General features: G+C 34.5%; 1 protein-coding gene across 2 annotated transcripts; it reads left to right on the plus strand.

Moving 5' to 3' along the window:
* Window positions 1–7364: 7364 nt before the first annotated feature.
* LOC132271885 (ABC transporter B family member 28) lies at window positions 7365–21969 on the plus strand. Of its 2 annotated transcripts, XM_059773381.1 has the most exons (16): window positions 7365–7888; window positions 8781–8968; window positions 13194–13217; window positions 16517–16654; window positions 16896–16986; window positions 17894–17994; window positions 18184–18234; window positions 18351–18479; window positions 18768–18830; window positions 18908–19187; window positions 19592–19740; window positions 19848–19937; window positions 20525–20659; window positions 20739–20795; window positions 20892–20948; window positions 21376–21969. In XM_059773381.1, exons 1-16 carry the CDS (start codon window positions 7468–7470, stop codon window positions 21610–21612), a joined length of 2211 nt encoding a protein of 736 aa, XP_059629364.1. In that variant the 5' UTR covers window positions 7365–7467; the 3' UTR covers window positions 21613–21969. The 2 variants fall into 2 exon arrangements, with proteins under 2 accessions (XP_059629364.1, XP_059629363.1); XM_059773380.1 differs by lacking the exons at window positions 7365–7888; window positions 8781–8968; window positions 13194–13217 and having other exon boundaries at window positions 16517–16673.
* The last annotated feature ends 337 nt before the right edge of the window (window positions 21970–22306 follow it).

The raw sequence follows: 22306 nt of genomic DNA on the forward strand, positions 1-22306 counted from the left end.
TCCAAATGATTGATTTTATCTAGTTGTACCACCCTACCAACCACTTTTGTCATTTTCCCAAAAATACTTTCAAAATATCTCAGATTTGTCTTTATACAAAAAGCACCACCAATGAAAATCGATCCAGGCTAAGTTCGATGGATCTCAGCAATGTTCGATCGATCCAAGTCCAAGGTTCGATCGATCGAACTTCCTCCAATGCAAAAAAGTTAAATTTCCAGCTCATTGAAAGTTGTCCTTTATCCAATCATTAGGGAATATTGTGTGCACGACCCCAGCTCCTATTTGGGTGTCATTTGACCTACCTATACAAGGATAATGATTACTTTTTACAAAAGGGGGGGGGGAGCTAAAATCATATCATATCATCTCTTGGAGAGCAAGCTTAGAGGAGGAGGAGGAGGCTAGAGACACCATTGGAGTTCTTCATCAACAAGGAGCAGATTTCGTCCATGGAGTTAGCCCTTGAAGGTTGGAGCAACATCACCATGAGTGGCTAGACATCCTCTTGGGACTAGAGTTAGCCCTAAGCATGCTTTCTATATCTTAATCTTGTGTATTATTGAGGGATTAATGCTGTAATTAATGTTTTGACACTTTGATATATATAGATCTTGATTATTCAATGATTTATATGGTTAAATGCTTTCAATTAATCATTTCATTCTATCCATACGTCTATGCATGTTAGAATAGATGTTCATGTGCTTGTCTCTAGATTTTGTGTTATTGATGCATGTCTATGTGTATTGATGCTATAGATTTAGATATTGTCAAAACATAGTGCTTAATGGAATGCTCTTGTGATTTTTTTGATGGTTCATACTTATTCCTTGATGGATTGTACCTCTCCCTTAGTTTATTTTCATGCTAGTAGTGTAGATGTAGTGTAGTTGTAGTGTAGTGTTAAATGGGAGGACAATCCATGCTTGTTGTTTGATGATCCATGCTTTTGAATACAAGTAGCATATGTCTCTAACCTTGTGTTGTATTTGGATTGTGAGCTTAATGAAAGGATTAATGACTTTGTTTTGATCTATTGTGCCTTTCACATGTTGTTTAGACAATATATGCTTCATTGCTTGATATATTGTGCCTTTCACATGATGTTTAGACAATACATGTTTAATTGGTCATCCTTGCTAATTGAAACAACTTTATACACACACACACACATCATTATTGCAACACATCTTTCCCTCATTAGTCACTTGTTAATGGTATAGAAATGCATTGCTTGGTGGTGATCTCTAAACCCCAAGACTCTTCTCTCTCTTATTTGCTCTTAGTTGCATTCTTTTGTTATCACTTAGTTTAATTTAGTTGCTCTCTAGTCTAATCAACCAACCAACCAATTGTTTGATCACTTGACCTACTAGCAATTCCACAACCTTGTTCGACCCTCACAATCCCTTGGGACGATCCCTACTCGCCCTAGCTATATTTATAGTGAAATGTAGTAGTGGTTTTTATAAATGTAAAACTCTTGGCCCTCGCCTAAAATTCACACTCTCAAACTTGATGGTAGTGCGATAGACCAATCAATAAGATCCTATCATGCATCCAGTATATGATTATAATCATAAAACCTCCGTTTAAATTGCCAAAGTAACATTAAACAATTCAAACTATCCACATCCACATAATTCACAGAACCGGAATTAAAACAGTTCATCAATTAACATCCACAACATAGTATAATGATAATCAGTGGTATCAACTGAGCATATCAAACCAAAAATCCCAAAGATCCTTTCATACTAGCCCACTAAATTTAATAAACAAGACTAGTAATTTAAACCTTCCACTATCCTTAACAGCATGCAACTTATTATATAAATTTCATGATGTTCATTAAATCCTTAATTATGAATCCAAAGCCTGTTATAATCATACTCAAATCCCCCCAAATATATTCATATTAGTCCGTTTATTTTGCTAATCCAACCAACAGTAATAAAGCTTCCCTATTCCGTGACAACATGTAAATTATTATTTAAATTTCATGGAGTCCATTAACACATTATAAACCAACATTCCTGGCTTTCATTAAATTATATATATATATATATTAATTACATAAAAACCAAACCACAACTCTCATACCAGTCTGTTTAGTTTGCTCAACAAACTAGAAATCAAGTCTTCCTCCTTACTCGACAGTATGCATATTTATCTTTAAAAATTCATGATGCCCCTTAATATTAGCACACTAGCATAGACTAACCATTTTAAGGCTTTAACATGTTAATTTCAAACATTTAAAACCCCACAATATTTTCCCGAAATTAGCTCCAAGCCCCTGGAATCTGAAAAACATCATAAAACACCCCCGTAGGGGTATTTTTGCAAGGGAGCCGGCTCCCCCATCATGGGAGCTGGCTTTTAGGCTTCCAAAGCCAGCTCTCCCTCATGGAGAGCCGCTTTTAGGCTTCCAAAGCCAGCTCTCCCTCATGGAGAGCCAGCTCTCTCATCATGGGAGCCGGCTCCCTCCATTAGGGAGCCGGCTCTTTCCCCGGGAACCCCTCTCTGCTTCGTCCGTTTGTCTTCTGCGCTTCCGGCGAAGTTCAACATCCTTGTCCCAAATATTTTTAACATTCCTAGGGTTCAATTTAAGTTCTTATAGTCCTAGAAACTCCTCACATTCCAATATAAATTAATTGACAAAAATCTAAAACGGAAACAAAACAGTTTATGCAGGAAACCGACATCAGTTAATTAAACATACAAACAGTTTACAGTCTGATAACTTGCATCAAATTTCTGTTTTAAAGTTGAATCAATTCCTGGAGACCATATAGAATGCACAGAAAACAATTTTATAGGAAGGAGATAGAATGAAACTTGCCTTTAGGTTTTTGGTTTGAAACCTTTCAACGTCGTCTCTAAATTCCGGCGAATCCCTAAACTTTTCTCCACCTCTATTCACTGCTCTCTCCTCTGTTGCCTCTTGGTTCCTCTCACGAGTAACTCCCTTTCCTTAATCTCTCAAGACCTTCTCTGTTTATCTCTCAAAACCATTCTGTATGCCTCTATTTTCCCTCTCAAGACTATTACGTGAATAGGGTATTCAACCCTAGTAGACTATACTGTTCTATATATATAGGCTGTTATCTTAAGTCGGCGACCAAAACCTCCTAAAAATAAAACCCTAAACCTAAACTATAAATACGACCATATCAATTAAACCAACTAAGTCACACAAGTCATTTAAATAAAATACGTAATTAAAAATACCAATAAATCAAATAAATAAATTAAATCACAATTACACACTTAAAGTAAAACAAATAAACAATTTAATTTAAAACAAATGCACAATTCCAATTAAACAAGTAAAACCATTGAACACATAGCCAGATAATCATATTTAAATGCAAACAAAACAAATAATCAATTTATCAATTAAAAATGCACATAAAATAAATAATTAAATTCCCATTATATTCTTTTGAGAATTAGGGGTATTACAGGTGACCTAACATGCATTATGTCCAATTGCACAAGCAGTTACAAAAAGAAAATTTTGAAGTAAAGAAAAACCAACAAGAACTAATAGATAGTCCTGAAACCGAAACTTCTTTTCCTTTGGCATCTTTGTCCTCGCTGCTAGATTCCTACACTTGAAAAGAAAAAAAAATAAGGTGAGATATCAGAAAGTCCGAAGACTATAAATCAAAATAACACTAATTGTAAACTCAATAAACCGTTACATAGTCCCCGGCAACGGCGCCAAAAATTGTTGTCGAATAAAATTAACCACTCGTAATAGCAAGAATCTTTATATGATAGGGCTATATTAAGGGTGTAGTTTATTAAGTGTCCAATTAATACGATTTTAATTTGGTGATAAAAGATTGTTTGATTTTGTGTGTGTTACGAACATAAAATAAAATAAAAGAAAAATAAAGTAAATAGGTCAAAAAGAATGGATCTTAGGGATTGATTTCACCATAAACCTCGTATTATGGTCAACCATTCAACCTTGGGATTCCAAAAATTTATGTATCATAAAGAATTAAATTCAATAGCATTCATTTAATTGGAGTTTAAAGAAAGATGTTTCATGAATTTCAACTAACAATAACCTATCTTCGGTTAGCATGAATTATCTACCTACCTACTTTTAGCTAATTTTGTAGTATAACTCGTCTTCCCTAGGCATAACCTATGAAATCATTCATTTATGAAAAACGTTAGAACACCATTGCATGATCTCTATTCTTATTGTCGAGAAGCCCTTGTGTCGCCATCTCGTACATTAAGAATAGGTGGGAAACAATTTAAGAATAATTAAATCTAAGACAAGGTATTAATCATTTAAAAATTATTATTTCATTAAAACACTAATTGATCTAAGTCAATTGCTCATAATCATGCAATCAAGATACATAAACTATTAAATTCCCAAAGTTAGAACAATCAAACCATAATACTCGGATTCAGGTTACATTAATGCCCTAAGAGAGGAATTAGCTAACCATAACGACGCAAGATATCATCTGTGTTGTTATGGTCTTTATCATCATGGATTGCACTTCTTTGCTGAGGATCTTCACTTTCAATATCACCAACAACCCTAAAAGCCGCCACCAAATCTAAGAATAATCAAGAGAAAATTCAGAGAGAAAATGGACCAAAAATCGAGTGATTTTCTATAGCCTTATACCTCATTTTATAGAAAAACTGACTTCTAATAAAGATTGGATGGGCTTTAGGTCTTTTGGGATCCTCTGAGCCCGTCTGGGATGAATTACGACATAATTAGAACAAATCCTACAACTTAAAATTTTGACTTAACAACCAAGGCTCGAGCAAAGAAGCTTCTGCTCGAGCTTTTTGGGCATAGGCTCGAGCCTTTTGGATGGTACTCGAGCCAAACTTCTATACTTAGTCAAATTTCTTCAATTATTTTTCGAAGCTTCTTTTTCATTAACACTTAAAATATTTTTGGAACTTTTCTTTATAGTGCTCGATCACCTTAACTTGGTGCTCGAGTCTTGGGACTTCGGCTCAAGCTTTTGAGGCAAAGGCTCAAGCTTTTTGACTTCTGCTCAAGGTCTGGCAACATGGAACTTCCAAAGCGTCTTTTCATCTTTCGAGGCATATTTTACTGTAGCACTTTTGCAAAGGCTCGAGTACCTTGTGTCTCGGCTCGAGCCAAGAGATCTCTGCTCGAGCTATGTGGCTTTAATTAATTTTCTTGTTTCAGTTGACTTTGTACTCGAGCCTAGGAACTTATGCTTGAGCTTTGGCACTTAAACTTCTCCAAAATCACCATTTTGACTCCAAGTTTGCTTTAGATGATCGGCAATGACTCTGTAAGTTTCGATATCAGTCTTTTCATCATAAAATCCCAGTTTTAACCATTTCTTTAGGAAAGTACCTACAAACACGAAGTAAACATAAATCAGTTTAAAACTGGATAGAAGTACTACTTTAGGTCTTAACATACGTATATTTAAGGGATCGAATATGCAATATTCAGTACTCATCAACTACTTCATTTTAACTCTCTTTTAGGATTTGGATAACTGTAATAACTTGTGCTAAGTATACATTACACATTTTAGCACTTCTATATGCAGTCATGTATGAGATACAGGGTGAAGAGGTCCAATGAATCTTTATACAGCTGAAACTCCAAAGAATTATGGACCTTCATTTTATAGATGTCCAACTTGGGAGGTATAAAATCCATTGAATGTCAATTTTTTATACACACATGTTATTATCACGGGGGCATTATAATTATATACAAGTGTTTAATGTTTTAGTCACTTACTCATGCATTTATATGGTTGGATGGTATGCACCAAGGTGTGCAAGTGGATGGTCATGTGGATCAAGAGTTGGAGAATGAAGTTGTTGTTATGCAAGCTCAACAATATAGGCAAAACTACATTATCTATGGTGGCTGTTGTTGTCTTACTATTACTATATTATTTATGTTATTACTTATGTTGTTGTTGTTGGTTATTGTGGCGGTTGACAAATAATGTAATATATTAGTTAAATTTTACTTAAATATTTTTATTGTGGCTGTTGACAAATGATGTAATATTTATGTTTTGGGATACTTAAGATGAGTTTTGGGAGTGAGATTGCTCTTGTGGTGAGTTTGGTGTGTGCGCTTGAGAGAGAGACATGGAATGTGTAATCTCTTGAAACTCATGTCTGTAGAGTGACAAAGTTTGATAATAATTTGTTGACCAATATTTTCATAGTCTATTTCAATTCACGCGTCTAGAGATATTGAAACAATATCCAGCATTCATAGATTTTTTAATATCTAATTCAACAAATTTGACAACATATCAACCCTCCAAAATTTTTTAAAGAGGGAAAAAAAGGAAAGGAGTGGTATGGTAAAATATAGGGAAAATTACCATCAAGTTTTACTTTTTTAATTTAAAGATAAATAAGTCTTAAAAATTTTCCTTTAGTAAATTAGATATACTCTTGCTAAATTAGGTATAAAATCAAACTTTCATTTTACAAAATTAGACAAAATAAAATTTAATAAAAGGGAAGAAAATACATTTTATTGGTTTTTATAGATGAGTTAAAAAAATTGTAATAAAATTGGGTTGCGGAAGAATTTTTATAAGTATTAATTATTATTTAAAGCCCTAATGTAATATTATTAAGTAAACTAAAACTTAAAATAAATTATATAAAAAAAATTAAAAATTATATCAATTGTAGAATAAAATTAATAAATAATAAAATTTTACTTTATATTTAGTAAAGTTATAAATTTTCAAACCATATAAAACAATGTACTCTTATATATAAATAATATTGTATTAATATAATTTAAATTTTCAAAAATAAATTAAAAACACTCTTTACCAAACATATTTCATATTTTTGTCTTTACCAAACATATTTCATGTTTTTGTTTCAGCAAATTTGGCTATAGATTGACTCTGCCAAACATATTTTGTTTTCATATTTTTTGAAAGAAAATATCTTGTCAAACATGTTATACATGTTTCTGCTCCGAAATTCCAGACTGCAAATTTTTGTCGCCAAATATGTTTCCATTTTCAACCCAGAAAACTCAATAACAAAACACTTATTTTGTTTTAGACTAACTTGTTTTGTTTTAAACTAAAACAAAATCCCAAAAACACTTGCGTTTCCAAACATACCCTTATAAGCTCATTCAATTCTTTGTTCCCAATTACAACATTAGTTAAATTAAATGTAATGGGACCATTATTTTGTTATTGGAATTGAATCAATTTACTTATTAAATTCAAATTTATTGATTACTAATTAATACAAACACCTTGTACATACATTACATATTTTTATCAAATAATATACGTTAACTACACAATTCAACTCCGTCTTAAACTCAACTCAGACCTAAGCCATATAACAGTTTCCGCTACACAAGCCAAAATTAAATTCATGTCTGAATAACATTTTCCGTTTCCCCTTTCCGCTCCCAATTCAATGGCCTCCTCTGCAACTCTCCCTCCCATTCTCTCTCTAAACCTCTCTTCCTTCCCAGTTCCCAAGCCCTACGCTCGAACACTCTCTACCAATCACTCTCTCTCCTCTCTCTCTCCTCTCTCCATGTCCTCTTTACTCCGCCGCTTTCATCTTTTCCGGCAGAAACACAGCGGCCGACGATCCAAGGGCTCGGCCTATTCCGCTTACGTGACTGGTCCAGCTTCTGATCCCAATTATGCCGAGAACGATCCCAAAGTTGACTTTTCGAGCCTCAGTGATGGTGAAAATGCGCAACCGGTTAATGCCATCAGTTGGGGTCTGTTGTGGAGTCTTCTGGGTCGCCACAAGTTGAGACTCGCGGTTTCGGTTCTCACTCTTGCGGGTTGTACCACTTGCACTCTCTCAATGCCCATATTTTCAGGTAAAATATGTTCATAGTAAAATTTCTACAATGGTTGGTTGCTCAGAAACCATAATAAAGAAATATTGTAGAAGAGGGAAACAAGAAAATTGAAAATTTTGTATTTCTGGTGAAATTCTGGTTCGGTTCAGAAACCATAGTAAAGAAAAATTGTGGATAAGGGTAACAAGAAAGTTCGAGAACTCTTTAATGGGTTCGGTTAGTTGCTCAGAAAAGGGAAACAAAGGAAAAAAAATTGGAATTTTGTATTTCTGTCTATTTGGTTTCTGGAAAAATCAGAAGGGAATTTAAACCAAAGTCCTATAAATTGTAATATGAGATTCAGATATTCTTTTCCTTTATTTTCCTCTCTTTTCTCAGCAACCAAGTGGAAGCAGCAAAGGTGTCAAAGTTCTATTTCTGGATATACGGAGGAAGAGATGGTTCTATAAGCTAATATGAAAATTGTATATTTTGCTATAGGTCTCCAGTTCAGATAATTATGACATTTCTTCAAGTAAACATGAAAATAATCCATTAGTTTGCGTCCAATTACGTCAATAAGCTGAATAATTCTCACAAAAAGAAAACATTTCATGCTAATAAGTTGAATAATTGTTTTGCCATAGCTTGAGATGGAAAGAAGTGTAAACGGTTACATAATGCAAGAATGTGGAGTAAAAAATAGAAAGCTGATTCAATTTCGAAATATAGATATCCATTCTATAACTCAATTATTATTACTTTTTTGGGATCTTCATTTTATATATATATATTATAAGAATTGTGGGTATGATTAAGAAAATCTTCAAAACATGCACATCCAATTCTATTTATTAACTAAAGAGTTGCCAATAATGAACAGAAAAATAATATCCACTATTATCTGATGACTAGCTGATGATTATTTTAGGGAGATTTTTCGAAGTACTTATTGGTACGAGACCTGAACCTTTATGGAAGCTGCTTGGTAAGATTGGGGTGCTGTATGCATTGGAACCAATTTTCACTGTTATTTTTGTTGTGAACTTGAACACTATATGGGAGAATGTGATGTCAAAATTAAGAGCTCAGATATTTCGAAGGATATTGATTCAGAAGGTAAAAATAACTTTTATTTCTTAGTAATTTTCTCCTTTTATTGTTGCTTATTACTGCTGATATGAGTATGAAATAATGTGGTCTAAGACATGAAAAATGGATGTGGAATGGTAATATTGAGGATATAAATAAGTTACATCATTTCGATCAATCTAAGCTTCTAGAGTAGTCAATTTTTAAGATGGTACCATGGCATTAAGCTTTTATGCTCAAAGTTTGACATCATTAAAATTTTAAACCAGTTGGTTGTTAACAATTGAGATGATGGTGGTATTTTTCGTTTCTTTTGAAAGTTGATTGTCCATTCTTAGTTTGATAAGGAATCAAAAGACTCAAGATAAGTTAATAATTTTGTATTTCAATTTGGAGAATGTTACATTTTCTTAATTTTATTTTCATTTTAATAATGGGAATATTAGATTGTTCTCACGTCTTGGGATGCTTCGTGCCCTTTAGGTTGGATAGAGACTTGCTTGCACAATTCAATTTTCCTTGGAAACATTAATCTGAATGCTTAAAAATCGTTTTTACTCTTATTCCAAATATTTAACAAACGTATGGTCCTTCGAAAAGTAGTAACACTTGACAAGTAGTAAACATAGGATAAAAAGTACATTTACAATATTTATTTGGCATCTATTGCCATTGATTTTTTCAAAGAGCATAGACCTAATTGAGGCCCAGAAATCTATCTGAAAGATTCTTGTTACGGAAAGTTGTATAAAGTGATTTTTAATTCATATTGAAGATCGAAGAAACTGTAGAAAAGACAATAGCATGCAAACACTTGCGCTTGGATTATCTGTACTTCTTGGGTGAGGGTGGAAGGAGGGTGAAGTGTGATGTTAAATGATGGGATTTAAGTAGGACATGTAGCCCACACACACAATAGTCAATTTTGCATCATAGCCTGTATTGCTTTTTGATTCTTCTCGGCATCAATATTTTATTTTTTATTGTATAGTAAGATATGAGCAGTTTGGTTAAATACATATTATCTGGTGTTGAATGTCAAAGTACTAGGCTATGAAGCTACAAAAATGATTTATTGAATCTATAGATCCTTAAGAAATAGCATGGGGTGAAATATCTCTGTCAATGAATCTTTAGCATAGACTTGAATAGTTTCTTGTTGTCCCCATCTTTCTTTTTTCAGAAAAAAGAAGTTGCAGTAAAGAGTGCCAAGCGGGTGCAGCATCAACATCTTGGGAAGAACATTTCCTGGATGCATGCAAAAATGTTCATTTTTAGACCATTCTTCAAATTTTGTGGATTTAGTAGTCTTTGTAGGCCCATTGTGGTTTGAGAATATATGGTCAGTGGTAGGGATGGCGCATTGGCTTGGTTGGCACTTGGCGGCTGCTAAGTTTAGTTATCATCCTGTAGCTGCTAGTAGCCGCTCTGCCGGTCGATAAGAAGCAATCACTAAATCTTTTGAGCAGGAAGGTTTGTAAATTGGTTGAGAGGTTAGCTGGATTGAGGGTTGTGTTAGTTTCTGTGGCTGGTAAGAAAACTAAGCTTCTTAGGAGACTTAAGATGCTGAGGGAAATTGTGTTTTGGAATGCATATTTAGAAAAGCTGGTGTTTTCCAATGAGATTAGCAAGTGTTATTGTAGAAAGTTAACATATATTTTTCAAAAGGGTGATTTTTTTGCTTGGAATGATCTTTATTTGGTGTTGTCATGGTGTCAGATTTGCAAGAAATAAATTGAAAAAGAAATTCAAAGTTTTCGGCTTAAAAGGGGGTGAAGAAACTAAATTATGTAAATTGATAGGGTCTTAAGTTCGAGTATTCTTAGAATAATAAGGACAGGATTATCAGCTTGTATAGGACTTTGCATGTAGACATGCATTGCAACCAATCTGGGTATCAGTGTGTGTGGGTGGTGGGTTTTTTTTTTGTGGGTTGGGGGGGGGGGGTTCCTTTTTCTTTGTCATTTGGCCTTGTCTCATTGTACTTTCTAATGTGAAATTGGATGAAATTCTAAAATTTGAACAATTTAAGAGGAAGCTAATGGGCTGGAAGAGATAACTTTTGGAGATAGACTAATTCCAATACAACACTTTTTCTAGTGTTCTTTTAACTTGCTGCATCTGTTGATCAATCTGGCATTTTTTTTGTAAAGAGACTTGAAAAGATCTCTTTTGGAAAGGATGGGTATAGGGATTTATTTGGACTTATGCATTTTTTCTTATTTCTGAAGTTATGCCCCTTGATGAACTAAGTTCTTACTTAGGAAGTTACAACCAAATTTCAGGGTTTTTGTACAATGATTTTGATGGGATTATCAAAATTATCCTCGAGGATGTGTGAAATCCAGGTTAGGAACATGAAACACAATTATTAATTAAATGACTTTTTAATCAATGGCTTTTTGGTGGACAAGGTAGTAGGATGTTTCTTTGGATAATAATCATAATATTTGGTGTGTGACCATTTCCTTTTAGTTTTATTGTCTAGAGCCATATAATATAGCTTCAAAGATTTTTCGTTGGTGACATCACTGAAGGGGTGAGGGAGGAAAGGTATTTAAAATTATGATATGTTAAATTAATTAGTTATTGGGAGCTCAAGTTTGTTTTTGAACTTTATGTCCAAGGATTTTGTTTGGAAGATGGTTTTAAAGGAAAGCAGGGGTGCCATTGTTTTAAGGGAACCAGAAGGGGGAATTTTTCTGTGATTTTTTATTTTTTTAAGAAAAATTAATTGCACTTATGAAAGAGATGATGGCTGAAAGCTTCCCATTGAAAGCAATTTGGGGTCTCCCTGCCCCTTCAAGTATGACCACTTTTTTAGCTTGGATGGTGATGTAGAATAAATTTAATTGCCCTTATGGAAGAGATGGTGGCTGTAGGCTTTCCATTGAAAGCAATTTGGGGTCTCCTTGCCCCCTCAAGTATGACCACTTTTTCCCTTGGGTGGTGTTGTAGAATAAATTTCACGGTTGATTGGCCTATTTTTTTTTTTATTTTTTATTTTTACAGAGAATGGGTGTTTTCAGATGTTATCTGAACAAAGTTGATGTATATAGTGCATATAAAATTTATGTATAAAGTGGATATATATATATATATATATATATCTATTTATTGTATAAATTAGTCCTATATGTTATCATGTTAATAACAAAGACATAGACCCCACTGGCTTGGTGGTTGTGAGGATTTTCCCTGGCTCTCAGGTTAGCTGTTGAAATTTGTGCAATAACGAAATTTCAGATTCTTAGTATACCAAGTGGTTGAAATGTCTAGACAAAGATTGAAAGGAACAGTGCAGGATTCCAAGAAGTGGAGAAAAGGAAATTATAGGAACTGAAATTTTCAGATGTATATTTTGGATAAGTATATTAAATTTTCCACAAGTTGTTTCACCAGAAGCCCACAGATTGGACATCTGAACATTTTAAAGGAAGGTAAAAAGAACCTTCAGGTTTTTGGTTTTTCCTTCTTTAAATCCTGAGAATAGTTTTTTGACATTTCCATTTTTCCATTTTTTTGCAAAAAAAGGAATGTAGCCCAATGGTATGACCTCCCCATCCTCCTAGAGGAGGGGAGGGTTCGAGACCGGGGTGTGGGCAAAAAGTGTGTGAGTGGGGGTGCGGGTGTGTTTCTTGCCAATGTAACCAAAAAAAAAAAAAAAAAAAAAAAAAAAAAAAAAAAAAACGAAATTAAGTACTGACATATGTTGAAATTGTGCATGTCACTCTCACCATATATAAGTTTTTAGTGTCACAGATATCATGTTCCTACTATGATACATGTCAAAACCTAGTTAGGGAAGATTTGGGCTACATCATACATGCTGTAATATTTATATTTTTTAATTTATTAAATATCAATCATTGATTGGAACCATGACCTGCTTGTGTTGTAAAATTTTCAATTGGTGCTATGTGAATGAGATGTTTTTGGGAAGCACTCATCTTCTGTTGCTTTCCAATTCTGATCTTCAGTTGCTTTCCAGTTCTGAACTTGGTCTTCTCATCCATGAAGTCACTCATTGTTTAATTTGTTTTTGTGAAGTTATATCATTCAATTTTTAGTAACATATCACGAGAGAGTGAGATCTTTTTGGGAAGCACTCATCTTCGGTTGCTTTCCAATTCTGAACTTGGTCTTCTCATCCATGAAGTCACTCATTGTTTAATTTGTTTTTGTGAAGTTATATCATTCAAAACTTAAGTTTTTGGTGTTCTGATATGTTACTTTTCTTCTATCTTTGCAGGTTGAGTTTTTTGACCGGTACAAGGTATGGATTAGAGATCCTATCTACATAGTTTTATCTGTTTATGAGATTTAATTTGACTTTTATTTTCTTTATTTAAGTACCTGAAAATATTCTGTATAAAGAATAGTGGTTCATGCCATGATCTTCTTTGAGCTATAATGTCATCCTTGAAAAATGGACTGCAGTCCTTGTGTTAGCGGTTCTCAATATGGCATTTGGCTGTAAATGAACCGAGCCGAGCTTAACCTTTTTCGGGCTTGGCTCGCCAGTGCCAGAAATGTGTTCGGGCTCGGCTCGATCTCGGCCGATCTTGGTCAAGCCAAGCTCGAGCTTGGCTCGGCAGCATTTCGGCGAGCTCGGGCTTGCCTCGGTTCGAGCTTGCCTACCTATCCAACCAAAAAAAAAATCGAACAGCTTCAGATATTTACATTATTATTTTTGAAGATGGAAGAAAATCGTTGGGATGAAAGAAAATTGTTGCCCTCTCTTTCGCCGACCTCTGATCATCTTCCTCTAAGAACTCAACGGTAGGGTTGGCAATTCGTGTTCTCAGGTCGTGTTCGTGCCGTGTTAAGACAGTTAAACTGTTATATGGGTTGATATGAACACGACGCATTATTAATCGTGTCAAGAAACCTTGACATGAACATGACACAACACTAGTAACCTGTTTAATAAATGGATAAAAACTTGACATGACACAAAACGACACGACAAGACACGGCTAAATCATTTTTTACCCGAACAAGACACGTTTAGCTAAATGGGTCATTTTTAACATGAACACGACACGATTATTTGACATGTTTAGTTAAACGGATTATAGACGAATTCATGGGTCAAATATGAACACGACACGTTTGATCACCTTGTCAATTTGGGTCGACATGATTATGACATGAACATGATTAAGCTAAACCCAAACCCATTTATCTCGTGTCGTGTTCGAGTTGTGTTAGTGTGTTGTATCAAATATTGCCACCCCTACTCAACAGCGATAATGATTCCACCAACACAAAAACAGGATTGAGATACATCCGAAAAAAGGGACCCAATGAGAGAGATGTCATAGAGAGATATTTGTTGGAGACCTGTTGCCGGTGAGTGAGAGAGGAGGCGATGCTGTGTTGAAAGGGATTAGGGGTGTTGTTGCGGCTGCATATAATTAGGAGTTTCATCACATATTTATTTGTTCAACGAATCCAACGGCTGATACAAAGACATGGGATGATGGGTGAATAGGTTAAATGGAGTTGGCCTTAAGTTTAATTTGAGTTGGGTTTATGAATGAATGTGAGTTTGAGTTTACAAAGAGTGAAGGTGCTGGGCTTATGAAAGATGTATGACTTATGTATTGAATGGGCTAAACTATTGTATATAAATAAGATTTTGAATTTTTTTTTTGCGTCTTTCAGTATAGAATCTTGTCCACGAGCCTAACGAGCTGAGCTCAACATTGTTTAAGCTCGGCTCGTTTACTTCACAAAAGCTGAGCTTTTAACGAGCTGAGCCCAAGATGTCATAAACAACTCAGTTCCTTTGCAGCCCTAAGTACAAGTAACCCATATCTCTCATATTGACGCTTCGAATCTGCGTAATATGTTTTTGCACAATTCATAGTTTTCCAACTTAAATTTTGGCAAATTAGATAAAGTCTTTTCCTATCAATTACTAATAGCTGCAGTTAAAAGACTTACAACCTGTGGATGTTTTGAGTAATGTGCATCATGTAGTTCTTTGCCGATTGTCTGTTAATGTGTAAGGTGTCAAATAGAGAATGTCAAGAATGAGAGATAAGTGATGAAATTAGTAATTTTTTTGAAACTTTGAGTTTGTGGACTTCAGTTGAAATTTCTCGATAGCAATCATGCATTTATAAATCACACGGTAAAAAATGCTGGGTTGAAAAAGGAGAAAGAAAATATGACATTGACTAGGGAGTTCCTTTGTTGTTAGAGGCGGAGCCAATGGTTGGCTAGGGGGGCCATGGCCCTCCCAATTTATTTTGAAATCTTTTTTAGAAGCCCCTTTTAATAATTATGATTGATGAGTGTGAAAAAAAAAAAATTTATTTGCAGCCCCTCACCCCCCAAATTTTTTTTTTTTTGAAAAATCTTTTATAACCCTCTTAATCAGTATCAGTGTTGAGTTTAGAAAACTTACACGTGACCCATCCAAAGTTCATTAATACCTTTTTATTTTTAATTATAGAAAATTCAAATTTAGTGATAAGAAAAAGTAATTTCATTATAGTGGTATTCCTTACTACAACATATCAATAGTACATTCAAACACACACACACACACACATATATATATATTTATATTATACATATGATCTATATAAATTTAAGAGAGGAAAAAGGGATGTTCAGCACTTGGCAGTCTTATTTTTCGACTGGCACTGTGCTCTCTCTCTCTCTCTCTCTATATATATATATATATATATATATATATATATTTATTTATTTATTTATTTATTTATTTATTTGTTTATTTATTTATTCCTTCCTTTTCGTATTAGTTTGTTCATCATATTTATTTAAATGTTTTTAGGTTATAATTTCAAAAAACTCCATTCCACCTTTTTTTGATGTGATGATTTTTAAAAAAAATGAACTTCATTGGATTGATTCAGAACACCGGGTCTTCAATAGTATCGATACTTTTAAAGTTAGAAGAAAGAATGAATCCCCTTCTTTATTATATAGGTTATATATTAAGAAAAAGAAAAAGCTCTCACTAAGCTCACGCACTTTTAACATTTGAAGTGTAATACATAGACATGCTTTGTTATTTATCAAAAAAACAAAAAAAAAAAGAAAAAGAAAACATAGACATGCTTTGTAACTACACACATTAAGACATATGTTCAACTAAGTTTTTCCCTCGGAAGATAGTTGTTTCAGCAATGACTTGCCGATGATGCTTACATATATAAAGTGATGCATCCATGGGAGATGTGGAACAGAATATCCTTGTAAAAATTCCACTTCTTCAGTTTGGGCTTACCTTTGACTAAGCTTTTCCCTAGGAAGATAGTTGTTTCGGCAATGACTCGCTCCTTTTCTGTTTACACTTCATGCTTTTAGGGTTCCTTGCCCCTTACCATTTAATACTCAATTATTTATTTATTTTTTCATTCCATATAGGGCTTAAATATTGATCTAATAATGTTTGGTCATTTTTCCCTTATTCCTGTTTCCCTAGAATAGTTACATGCCGTATCTATTTATCCCTGGATTCTTCATGTTTTCTTTGATCTTTACCATCCACTATCATAACTCTTGAACTGAGAACTTGTTATTTTCTCTTGATAGACTGGTGAACTCACTGCATTATTGACATCTGATTTGGGTTCTTTCAAAAATATCGTGAGCGAAAACATTTCAAGGGATCGTGGATTCAGGGCACTTTCTGAGGCAAGCTATTCTACACTAAACAAAAGTGAGCTTTATGTTGACGACAGTTAAGCATGTACATGATTCTCCTATGATTTCTATGACTTATCTTGCACTTCATAAGGCGCAATTTCTGAATTTCCTGATTTTGTTGTTTCAGCAATTCTTTTGTTTGAGAATGCTCTAATTAATTATAATAAACTTATAACCTGTTTTTAGGACAGCATTATATCTTATTCTTTTTCATGAGAACTCTATATAATGGTCATTTAAGCTGCTGCTTTCTCTTTTCTTATAGGTTGTTGGAACAATATTCATACTGTTCACCCTCTCCCCCAAGCTTGCACCACTTCTGGGACTACTCATGCTTGCTGTGTCTATTTCAGTTGGTAAATATTTTCCCCATTGAAATTGCAGGCTCTCATTTGTAGTTTGAGTCATGTTTAGTTTTTATTCTTTTTTAATTATAAAGGGTCAAAAGTACAACCTATACTTTTCTTTCCTTCTGTTGAAGGATTTAAATATTAAAGTTACATGCTCTCTAACAACTTAAGCTTTTGGAGTAGATGGTTGTTAACATGGTATCAGAGCCAATGGTCTCAAGTTCAAACCTCACCATCACTCTGAAAATTAAAAATTGAAAAGCACGTGGCCACACATGAGGGGGCGTGTTGAAGTATTTAAATATTAAAGTTACACCATCTCTAACAGCTTAAGCTGTAAGAGTAAGTGGTTACATAAAAAATTCTGTGTAGCTTTGACCAAGAGTCACTTTATCAAATCATCCTGGTGCTTATAGATTTTCTTTGTAACATTGAGTGCCAACTTCTTGGTTTCTTGAAGTTAAGGGATGTTACCCAGTTCTGGTGCCTTCAGCAGAATTCTGGGAAGGGAGGACTTGGACAGACCTAGCCTTTGATATATCACAAAATATCTGCTCTAAAACTTAGACCTGCACCAATGGCACTATGTTCAAGCGTTAAACCGATGAACTAGGCAAAGGCCCCATAGGTTCTCTAAGTTGTCAATAATTTACTGCAAGGTTAGTATTTTTCTTCTGGGTTCAAGGGTTAGTAATTTTCCATCTGGGTTTCACTAGGTGATGTTTCACAAATTATCAAAATATTGATGGATATATTGCTTGTGTCATGCTTAATAACTTTGTTACTTCCAGTATTACTTAAAATTACTTTGGCAATGCTCATCTGATGCTATTCTTTTGAACTGTTTGCACTTTATTTGTTTGTCTCGTGTTTTCTTGTTTTCTTGCTGCCTCTTACTGCTATATATTCCCAGCTGTGTACAAGCGATCCACTGTGCCTGTTTTTAAAGCTTATGGTATGGCTCAAGCATCCATAGCAGATTGTGTTACTGAAACTTTCTCAGCCATTCGTACTGTATGTTTTAAAATGCTCTACTACATCTTATTCTTTTTGTGCCATTACAGAGTTTATATAGTGATTTAGTCATCAGAAGTTAGGAATATTTTCTGTATTCCCTTAAAATTTGCTTTTTTAGGTTAAAAAGGTTTGATCAAAGCTTGGACGTAAATTTGGTGACAAAATCAGTAATATTTGTTGATGTAGGTAAGATCATTTGGTGGAGAAAAACGTCAAATGTCAATGTTTGGTAGCCAGGTAAAACATGGATCATTCGTAAAAGTATCTTAATTTCTAAAATCATTACTCTACATTCATGTAGATACTATTACTCCATCCATGCACTTAGCATCTATTATTGTGGAGTTTGGCAGGTTCTTGCTTATCAGGCTAGTGGCATGAAGCTGGGTACTTTCAAATCTTTAAATGAATCTCTGACTAGAGTTGCAGTTTATATCTCTTTGTTGGCTTTGTATTGGCTTGGAGGAAGCAAAGTAAAAACAGTAAGCACTTGATCTGGTATACATGTCCTTTATATATCTTTAAAAGGTTATATGTGGTCTACTACTTTGGGTTTTCTGCCAAGCAAAAGACGTTGTTGTAGTTATCATACTAGTTCATCCTATCACAAATTTGTTTTTAGGTGAGATACCTCTTAATTGAGTGACTTAATCAGAGTGTTTCACACTCATATCTTGGCTTGCATATTTCCTTGTTTGATAAAATTTTATTATAATTATACCACATCTATTTAAGTCAGCACTGTCTGAAGTTGCATATACCGCTTGCAGGGTGAACTATCCATAGGAACTGTGGCTGCTTTTGTTGGATACACTTTTACATTAACTTTTGCTGTAAGTTCTTTTTTCTGTTTTCACACCCTTGAAATGCTACTTTCATCTGCTATATGCTTTTTAACAATGTCTTTCAGGTTCAAGGGCTGGTCAACACATTTGGAGATCTCCGTGGAGCTTTTGCTGCTACAGAGAGGATTAACTCTGTTTTATCTGAGGGTGAAATTGATGAAGCCCTTGCTTATGGTTTAAGAAGAGAAATCAAGAATAAGGAAGTGCATGATAAAAGTTTTGAACTGTTGTTTATCAATGGTTCTGATGGGAAAAATGAATCTCGTAATATGCATTACATGTCGGCCTTGAAATCAGCTAACAGTCTGGATAGCCTAGCCTGGTCTGGTGATATATGCCTTGAAGGTATCTCTGATGTAGTTCACATGTTTGTTTTGGGGACAGTGAAAAACAAATCTCATTGCACAATGTCTTTAATATGATTATAATCATTCTATAACTTTTTAAGACCATGTATTTTCATAATCTAGCTTGTTGATTTTCATCAGATGAAATCATCATACTTAGCAAAGTTTTACAGGGAAGTTTGCTTTTAAGAGGGAAACATATAAGATGTCCTCTTCTTCCACCAATTCGGTGACACTAAGGATTCAAATGGATTAGGATGGTTGAGATGCTTGGCATAGGGAACATCCTATACTTTCTGTTGTCAATCTACATTTCAAATAACAATCTTCACTTAAGCCAGTTTTTCTAGTTAAATATTATACTTCCACTGCTGAAAACTATGCCTTTATTTTGTCTTGCAGATGTGTACTTCTCTTATCCTTTGAGGCCTGATGCGGAAATCCTAAGAGGTCTCAATCTAAAGCTAAAATGTGGAACTGTAACTGCTCTAGTGGGCCCAAGTGGTACAGGGAAAAGTACAATAGTACAGCTATTGTCACGTTTCTATGAGGTTTGTTTTATACTATATTATTTGCTATTGTTGAAATTTAAGTTACATTTTCCCTGTTATGGATTGGGAAAGAATGACGTGCATCAGTCAATGTCCTAATTTTGCAGCCAACCAAAGGTCGTATAACAGTTGCAGGAGAGGATGTACGGACATTTGATAAGAGTGAATGGGCTCGGGTTGTTTCCATAGTGAATCAAGTAATTTGCGAATCTTTATTCTTAAGATCTAAGCACTTTCACAACCTAAGAATGACATATGTATATTTATAGATATGTACATAGTCATTGTACTGCTCCTGACAATCCATCGATTTTATAGATACAATTAATTAGAGTTAGGCCCAAAGCTGATCCCCTGCAACCAAATTGACCTCATTTAGTATTGGTGGAATTTATAAACATTATGCTGACAAACTTGAAACTAGTTTGAAGTCAAATTTATTTAGTCCAGGGACTTCATCGATAAAACCCAATCCAACAATACAACCTTTTTGTGCACGAGTATGCTCAAACACGCGCGCGCGTAATAATAAGAATCGCTAGTGGCATACGTGGAAACTTAGCATTGCTTACATTCTAACAAGGCTCAACAAGGTTGACTTTAGATATTTGGGGTAAATTGAGTATTAGGATTGAGGAGTTAATTGAATAACTGGGTTGGGTCTACCTTGAGGAGTTAACTCTGATGTGAAACACTGAACCAAGTTGCATAGCAAGACAATACTATTTTTTTAAAAAACAAAATTCTCTAATTCTCTAAAATTTATATAAATAAAATTCCATAGGAACCTGTTCTTTTCTCGGTGTCTGTTGGAGAAAATATTGCTTATGGGCTCCCAGATGACTATGTATCCAAGGATGACGTGATAGAGGCAGCCAAGGCTGCAAACGCTCATGATTTCATAATCTCGCTCCCACAGGTGTGTCATCTTTAAAAATATGTATGCATAACTTCTGCTAATTTTTGAATTTTTTGCTGACTGTTTGTTTGACTGAAAGGGTTATGACACGCTTGTTGGCGAGCGTGGAGGTTTACTAAGTGGAGGACAGAGACAGGTACTATACTAACTAGACGCAGAGAGAGTGAGAGATAGAGAGACATATCAATATAGAATGAGAGTTACTAATGCTGAATTTCTATCCTATTTGCAGAGAGTTGCTATTGCTAGGGCTCTGCTCAAGAATGCCCCAATCCTGATACTCGATGAGGTATGATTTTAGTTTGCTTCTTTGTTCTTATGTATGTTCTGTCCATGCTTGGATGAGGCCAGTGATATGTCAAACTAGTCTTGATCAGCCAAATGGAACAAATGGTGGAATCATTATAAGGTCCAGTCTAGGGACGGAGCCAGGGATTTTTGTCAGGGGGCACATGTACATTATAATATATATTTACTGTATATGCATGTAAATAAGTGTTGGGAGGGAGAAAATCTGGGGGGCCTATACTCCCTCCGTCCCTGGTCCAGTCCATGTCTTTTCAGGAAAGCTCTTATGTCCCTAATTCAAAACATGTTTACTGTTTTATGTGAATATAATAACATTATAAAGTTCAAATATAGTAACCTGTTAGGATTTTTGGACCATTGACATAATCATGCCTTTTTCGTTTTATTGGATTTTATTTTTGCTGCAGGCCACCAGTGCTTTGGATGCAGTTAGTGAGCGCATGGTCCAGGATGCTTTGAATTACCTGATGAAGGGAAGAACAACAATGGTGATTGCTCACAGATTAAGCACAGTTCAGAATGCACATCAAATTGCCCTCTGTTCTGACGGGAATATAGCGGAGCTTGGAACGCACTTAGAGTTGGTGGACAGGAAGGGTCAGTATGCGTCTTTGGTTGCCACTCAAAGGCTTGCATTCGAGTGATATTGATATTTCTGGATAGCACCACTCAGTCTGATCGAATGCCAAGCGCCACACACGTGAGTTGCACAATTTGATTTTCCGTGAGCTCTTTTAGGTTCCAGCTCACCAATATTGATTCCAATTCCGAGTTCTTCGGTTATGCAGTTTTTCTTTTTTGCCATGTTTGAAGTAAGGTCATGGCTAAAGGGTCTCAAATTAGAGGTTAAACGAGACAGTGCATTGAAAAATAGGAACAAAATCTTCATTACATTTTTATCAAATTATAATTATGACACCATTACAATGCTAATATATGTTGTACAGTGATATAACAGTGAATAAAAAGGTAAATGATTGCTGTTCAATTGTTTCAATCTATTTATAGACCACCATGTTTGCTATCTTCAATATATGATGACGTGCAAGCAGCAAACCTCCTGCCAAAAATCTAGCCAGAATTACCCTATTTGGAAATTGGAACCCAAAATTTAGGACTTCACTCCAAGGCGAAAGTGTGCTTGATAGATGTTGAACTTTATTTTAGTAAATCTAATTTTGTGTTAGAACTTTATTTATTTATTTATTTTCAGTCATTTATGTTAAAGCATATTTTATCATAATTTTAAAATTGGAAAATATATTAAGGGTTATTTTTATTTATTATTTTTCTTTTCGGAGTAGGTTAGAATAATATTTTAAGTTGTGCTATGTTTGG

The sequence above is a fragment of the Cornus florida genome, unplaced genomic scaffold (genome assembly GCF_030987335.1).
Source record: "Cornus florida cultivar Cherokee Brave unplaced genomic scaffold, ASM3098733v1 CherokeeBrave_3.0.0_Hap2_Chr08, whole genome shotgun sequence".
Taxonomy (NCBI): Eukaryota; Viridiplantae; Streptophyta; class Magnoliopsida; order Cornales; family Cornaceae; genus Cornus; species Cornus florida.

Coding starts and splice junctions, on each gene's coding strand:
- LOC132271885 (XM_059773381.1), top strand. CDS start 7,468: ATGGCCTCCTCTGCAACTCTCCCTCCCATTCTCTCTCTAAACCTCTCT. Junction 16,987..17,893: donor TGCTGTGTCTATTTCAGTTG/GTAAATATTTTC, acceptor ATATATTCCCAG/CTGTGTACAAGCGATCCACT. Junction 20,660..20,738: donor TCATAATCTCGCTCCCACAG/GTGTGTCATCTT, acceptor TTTGACTGAAAG/GGTTATGACACGCTTGTTGG.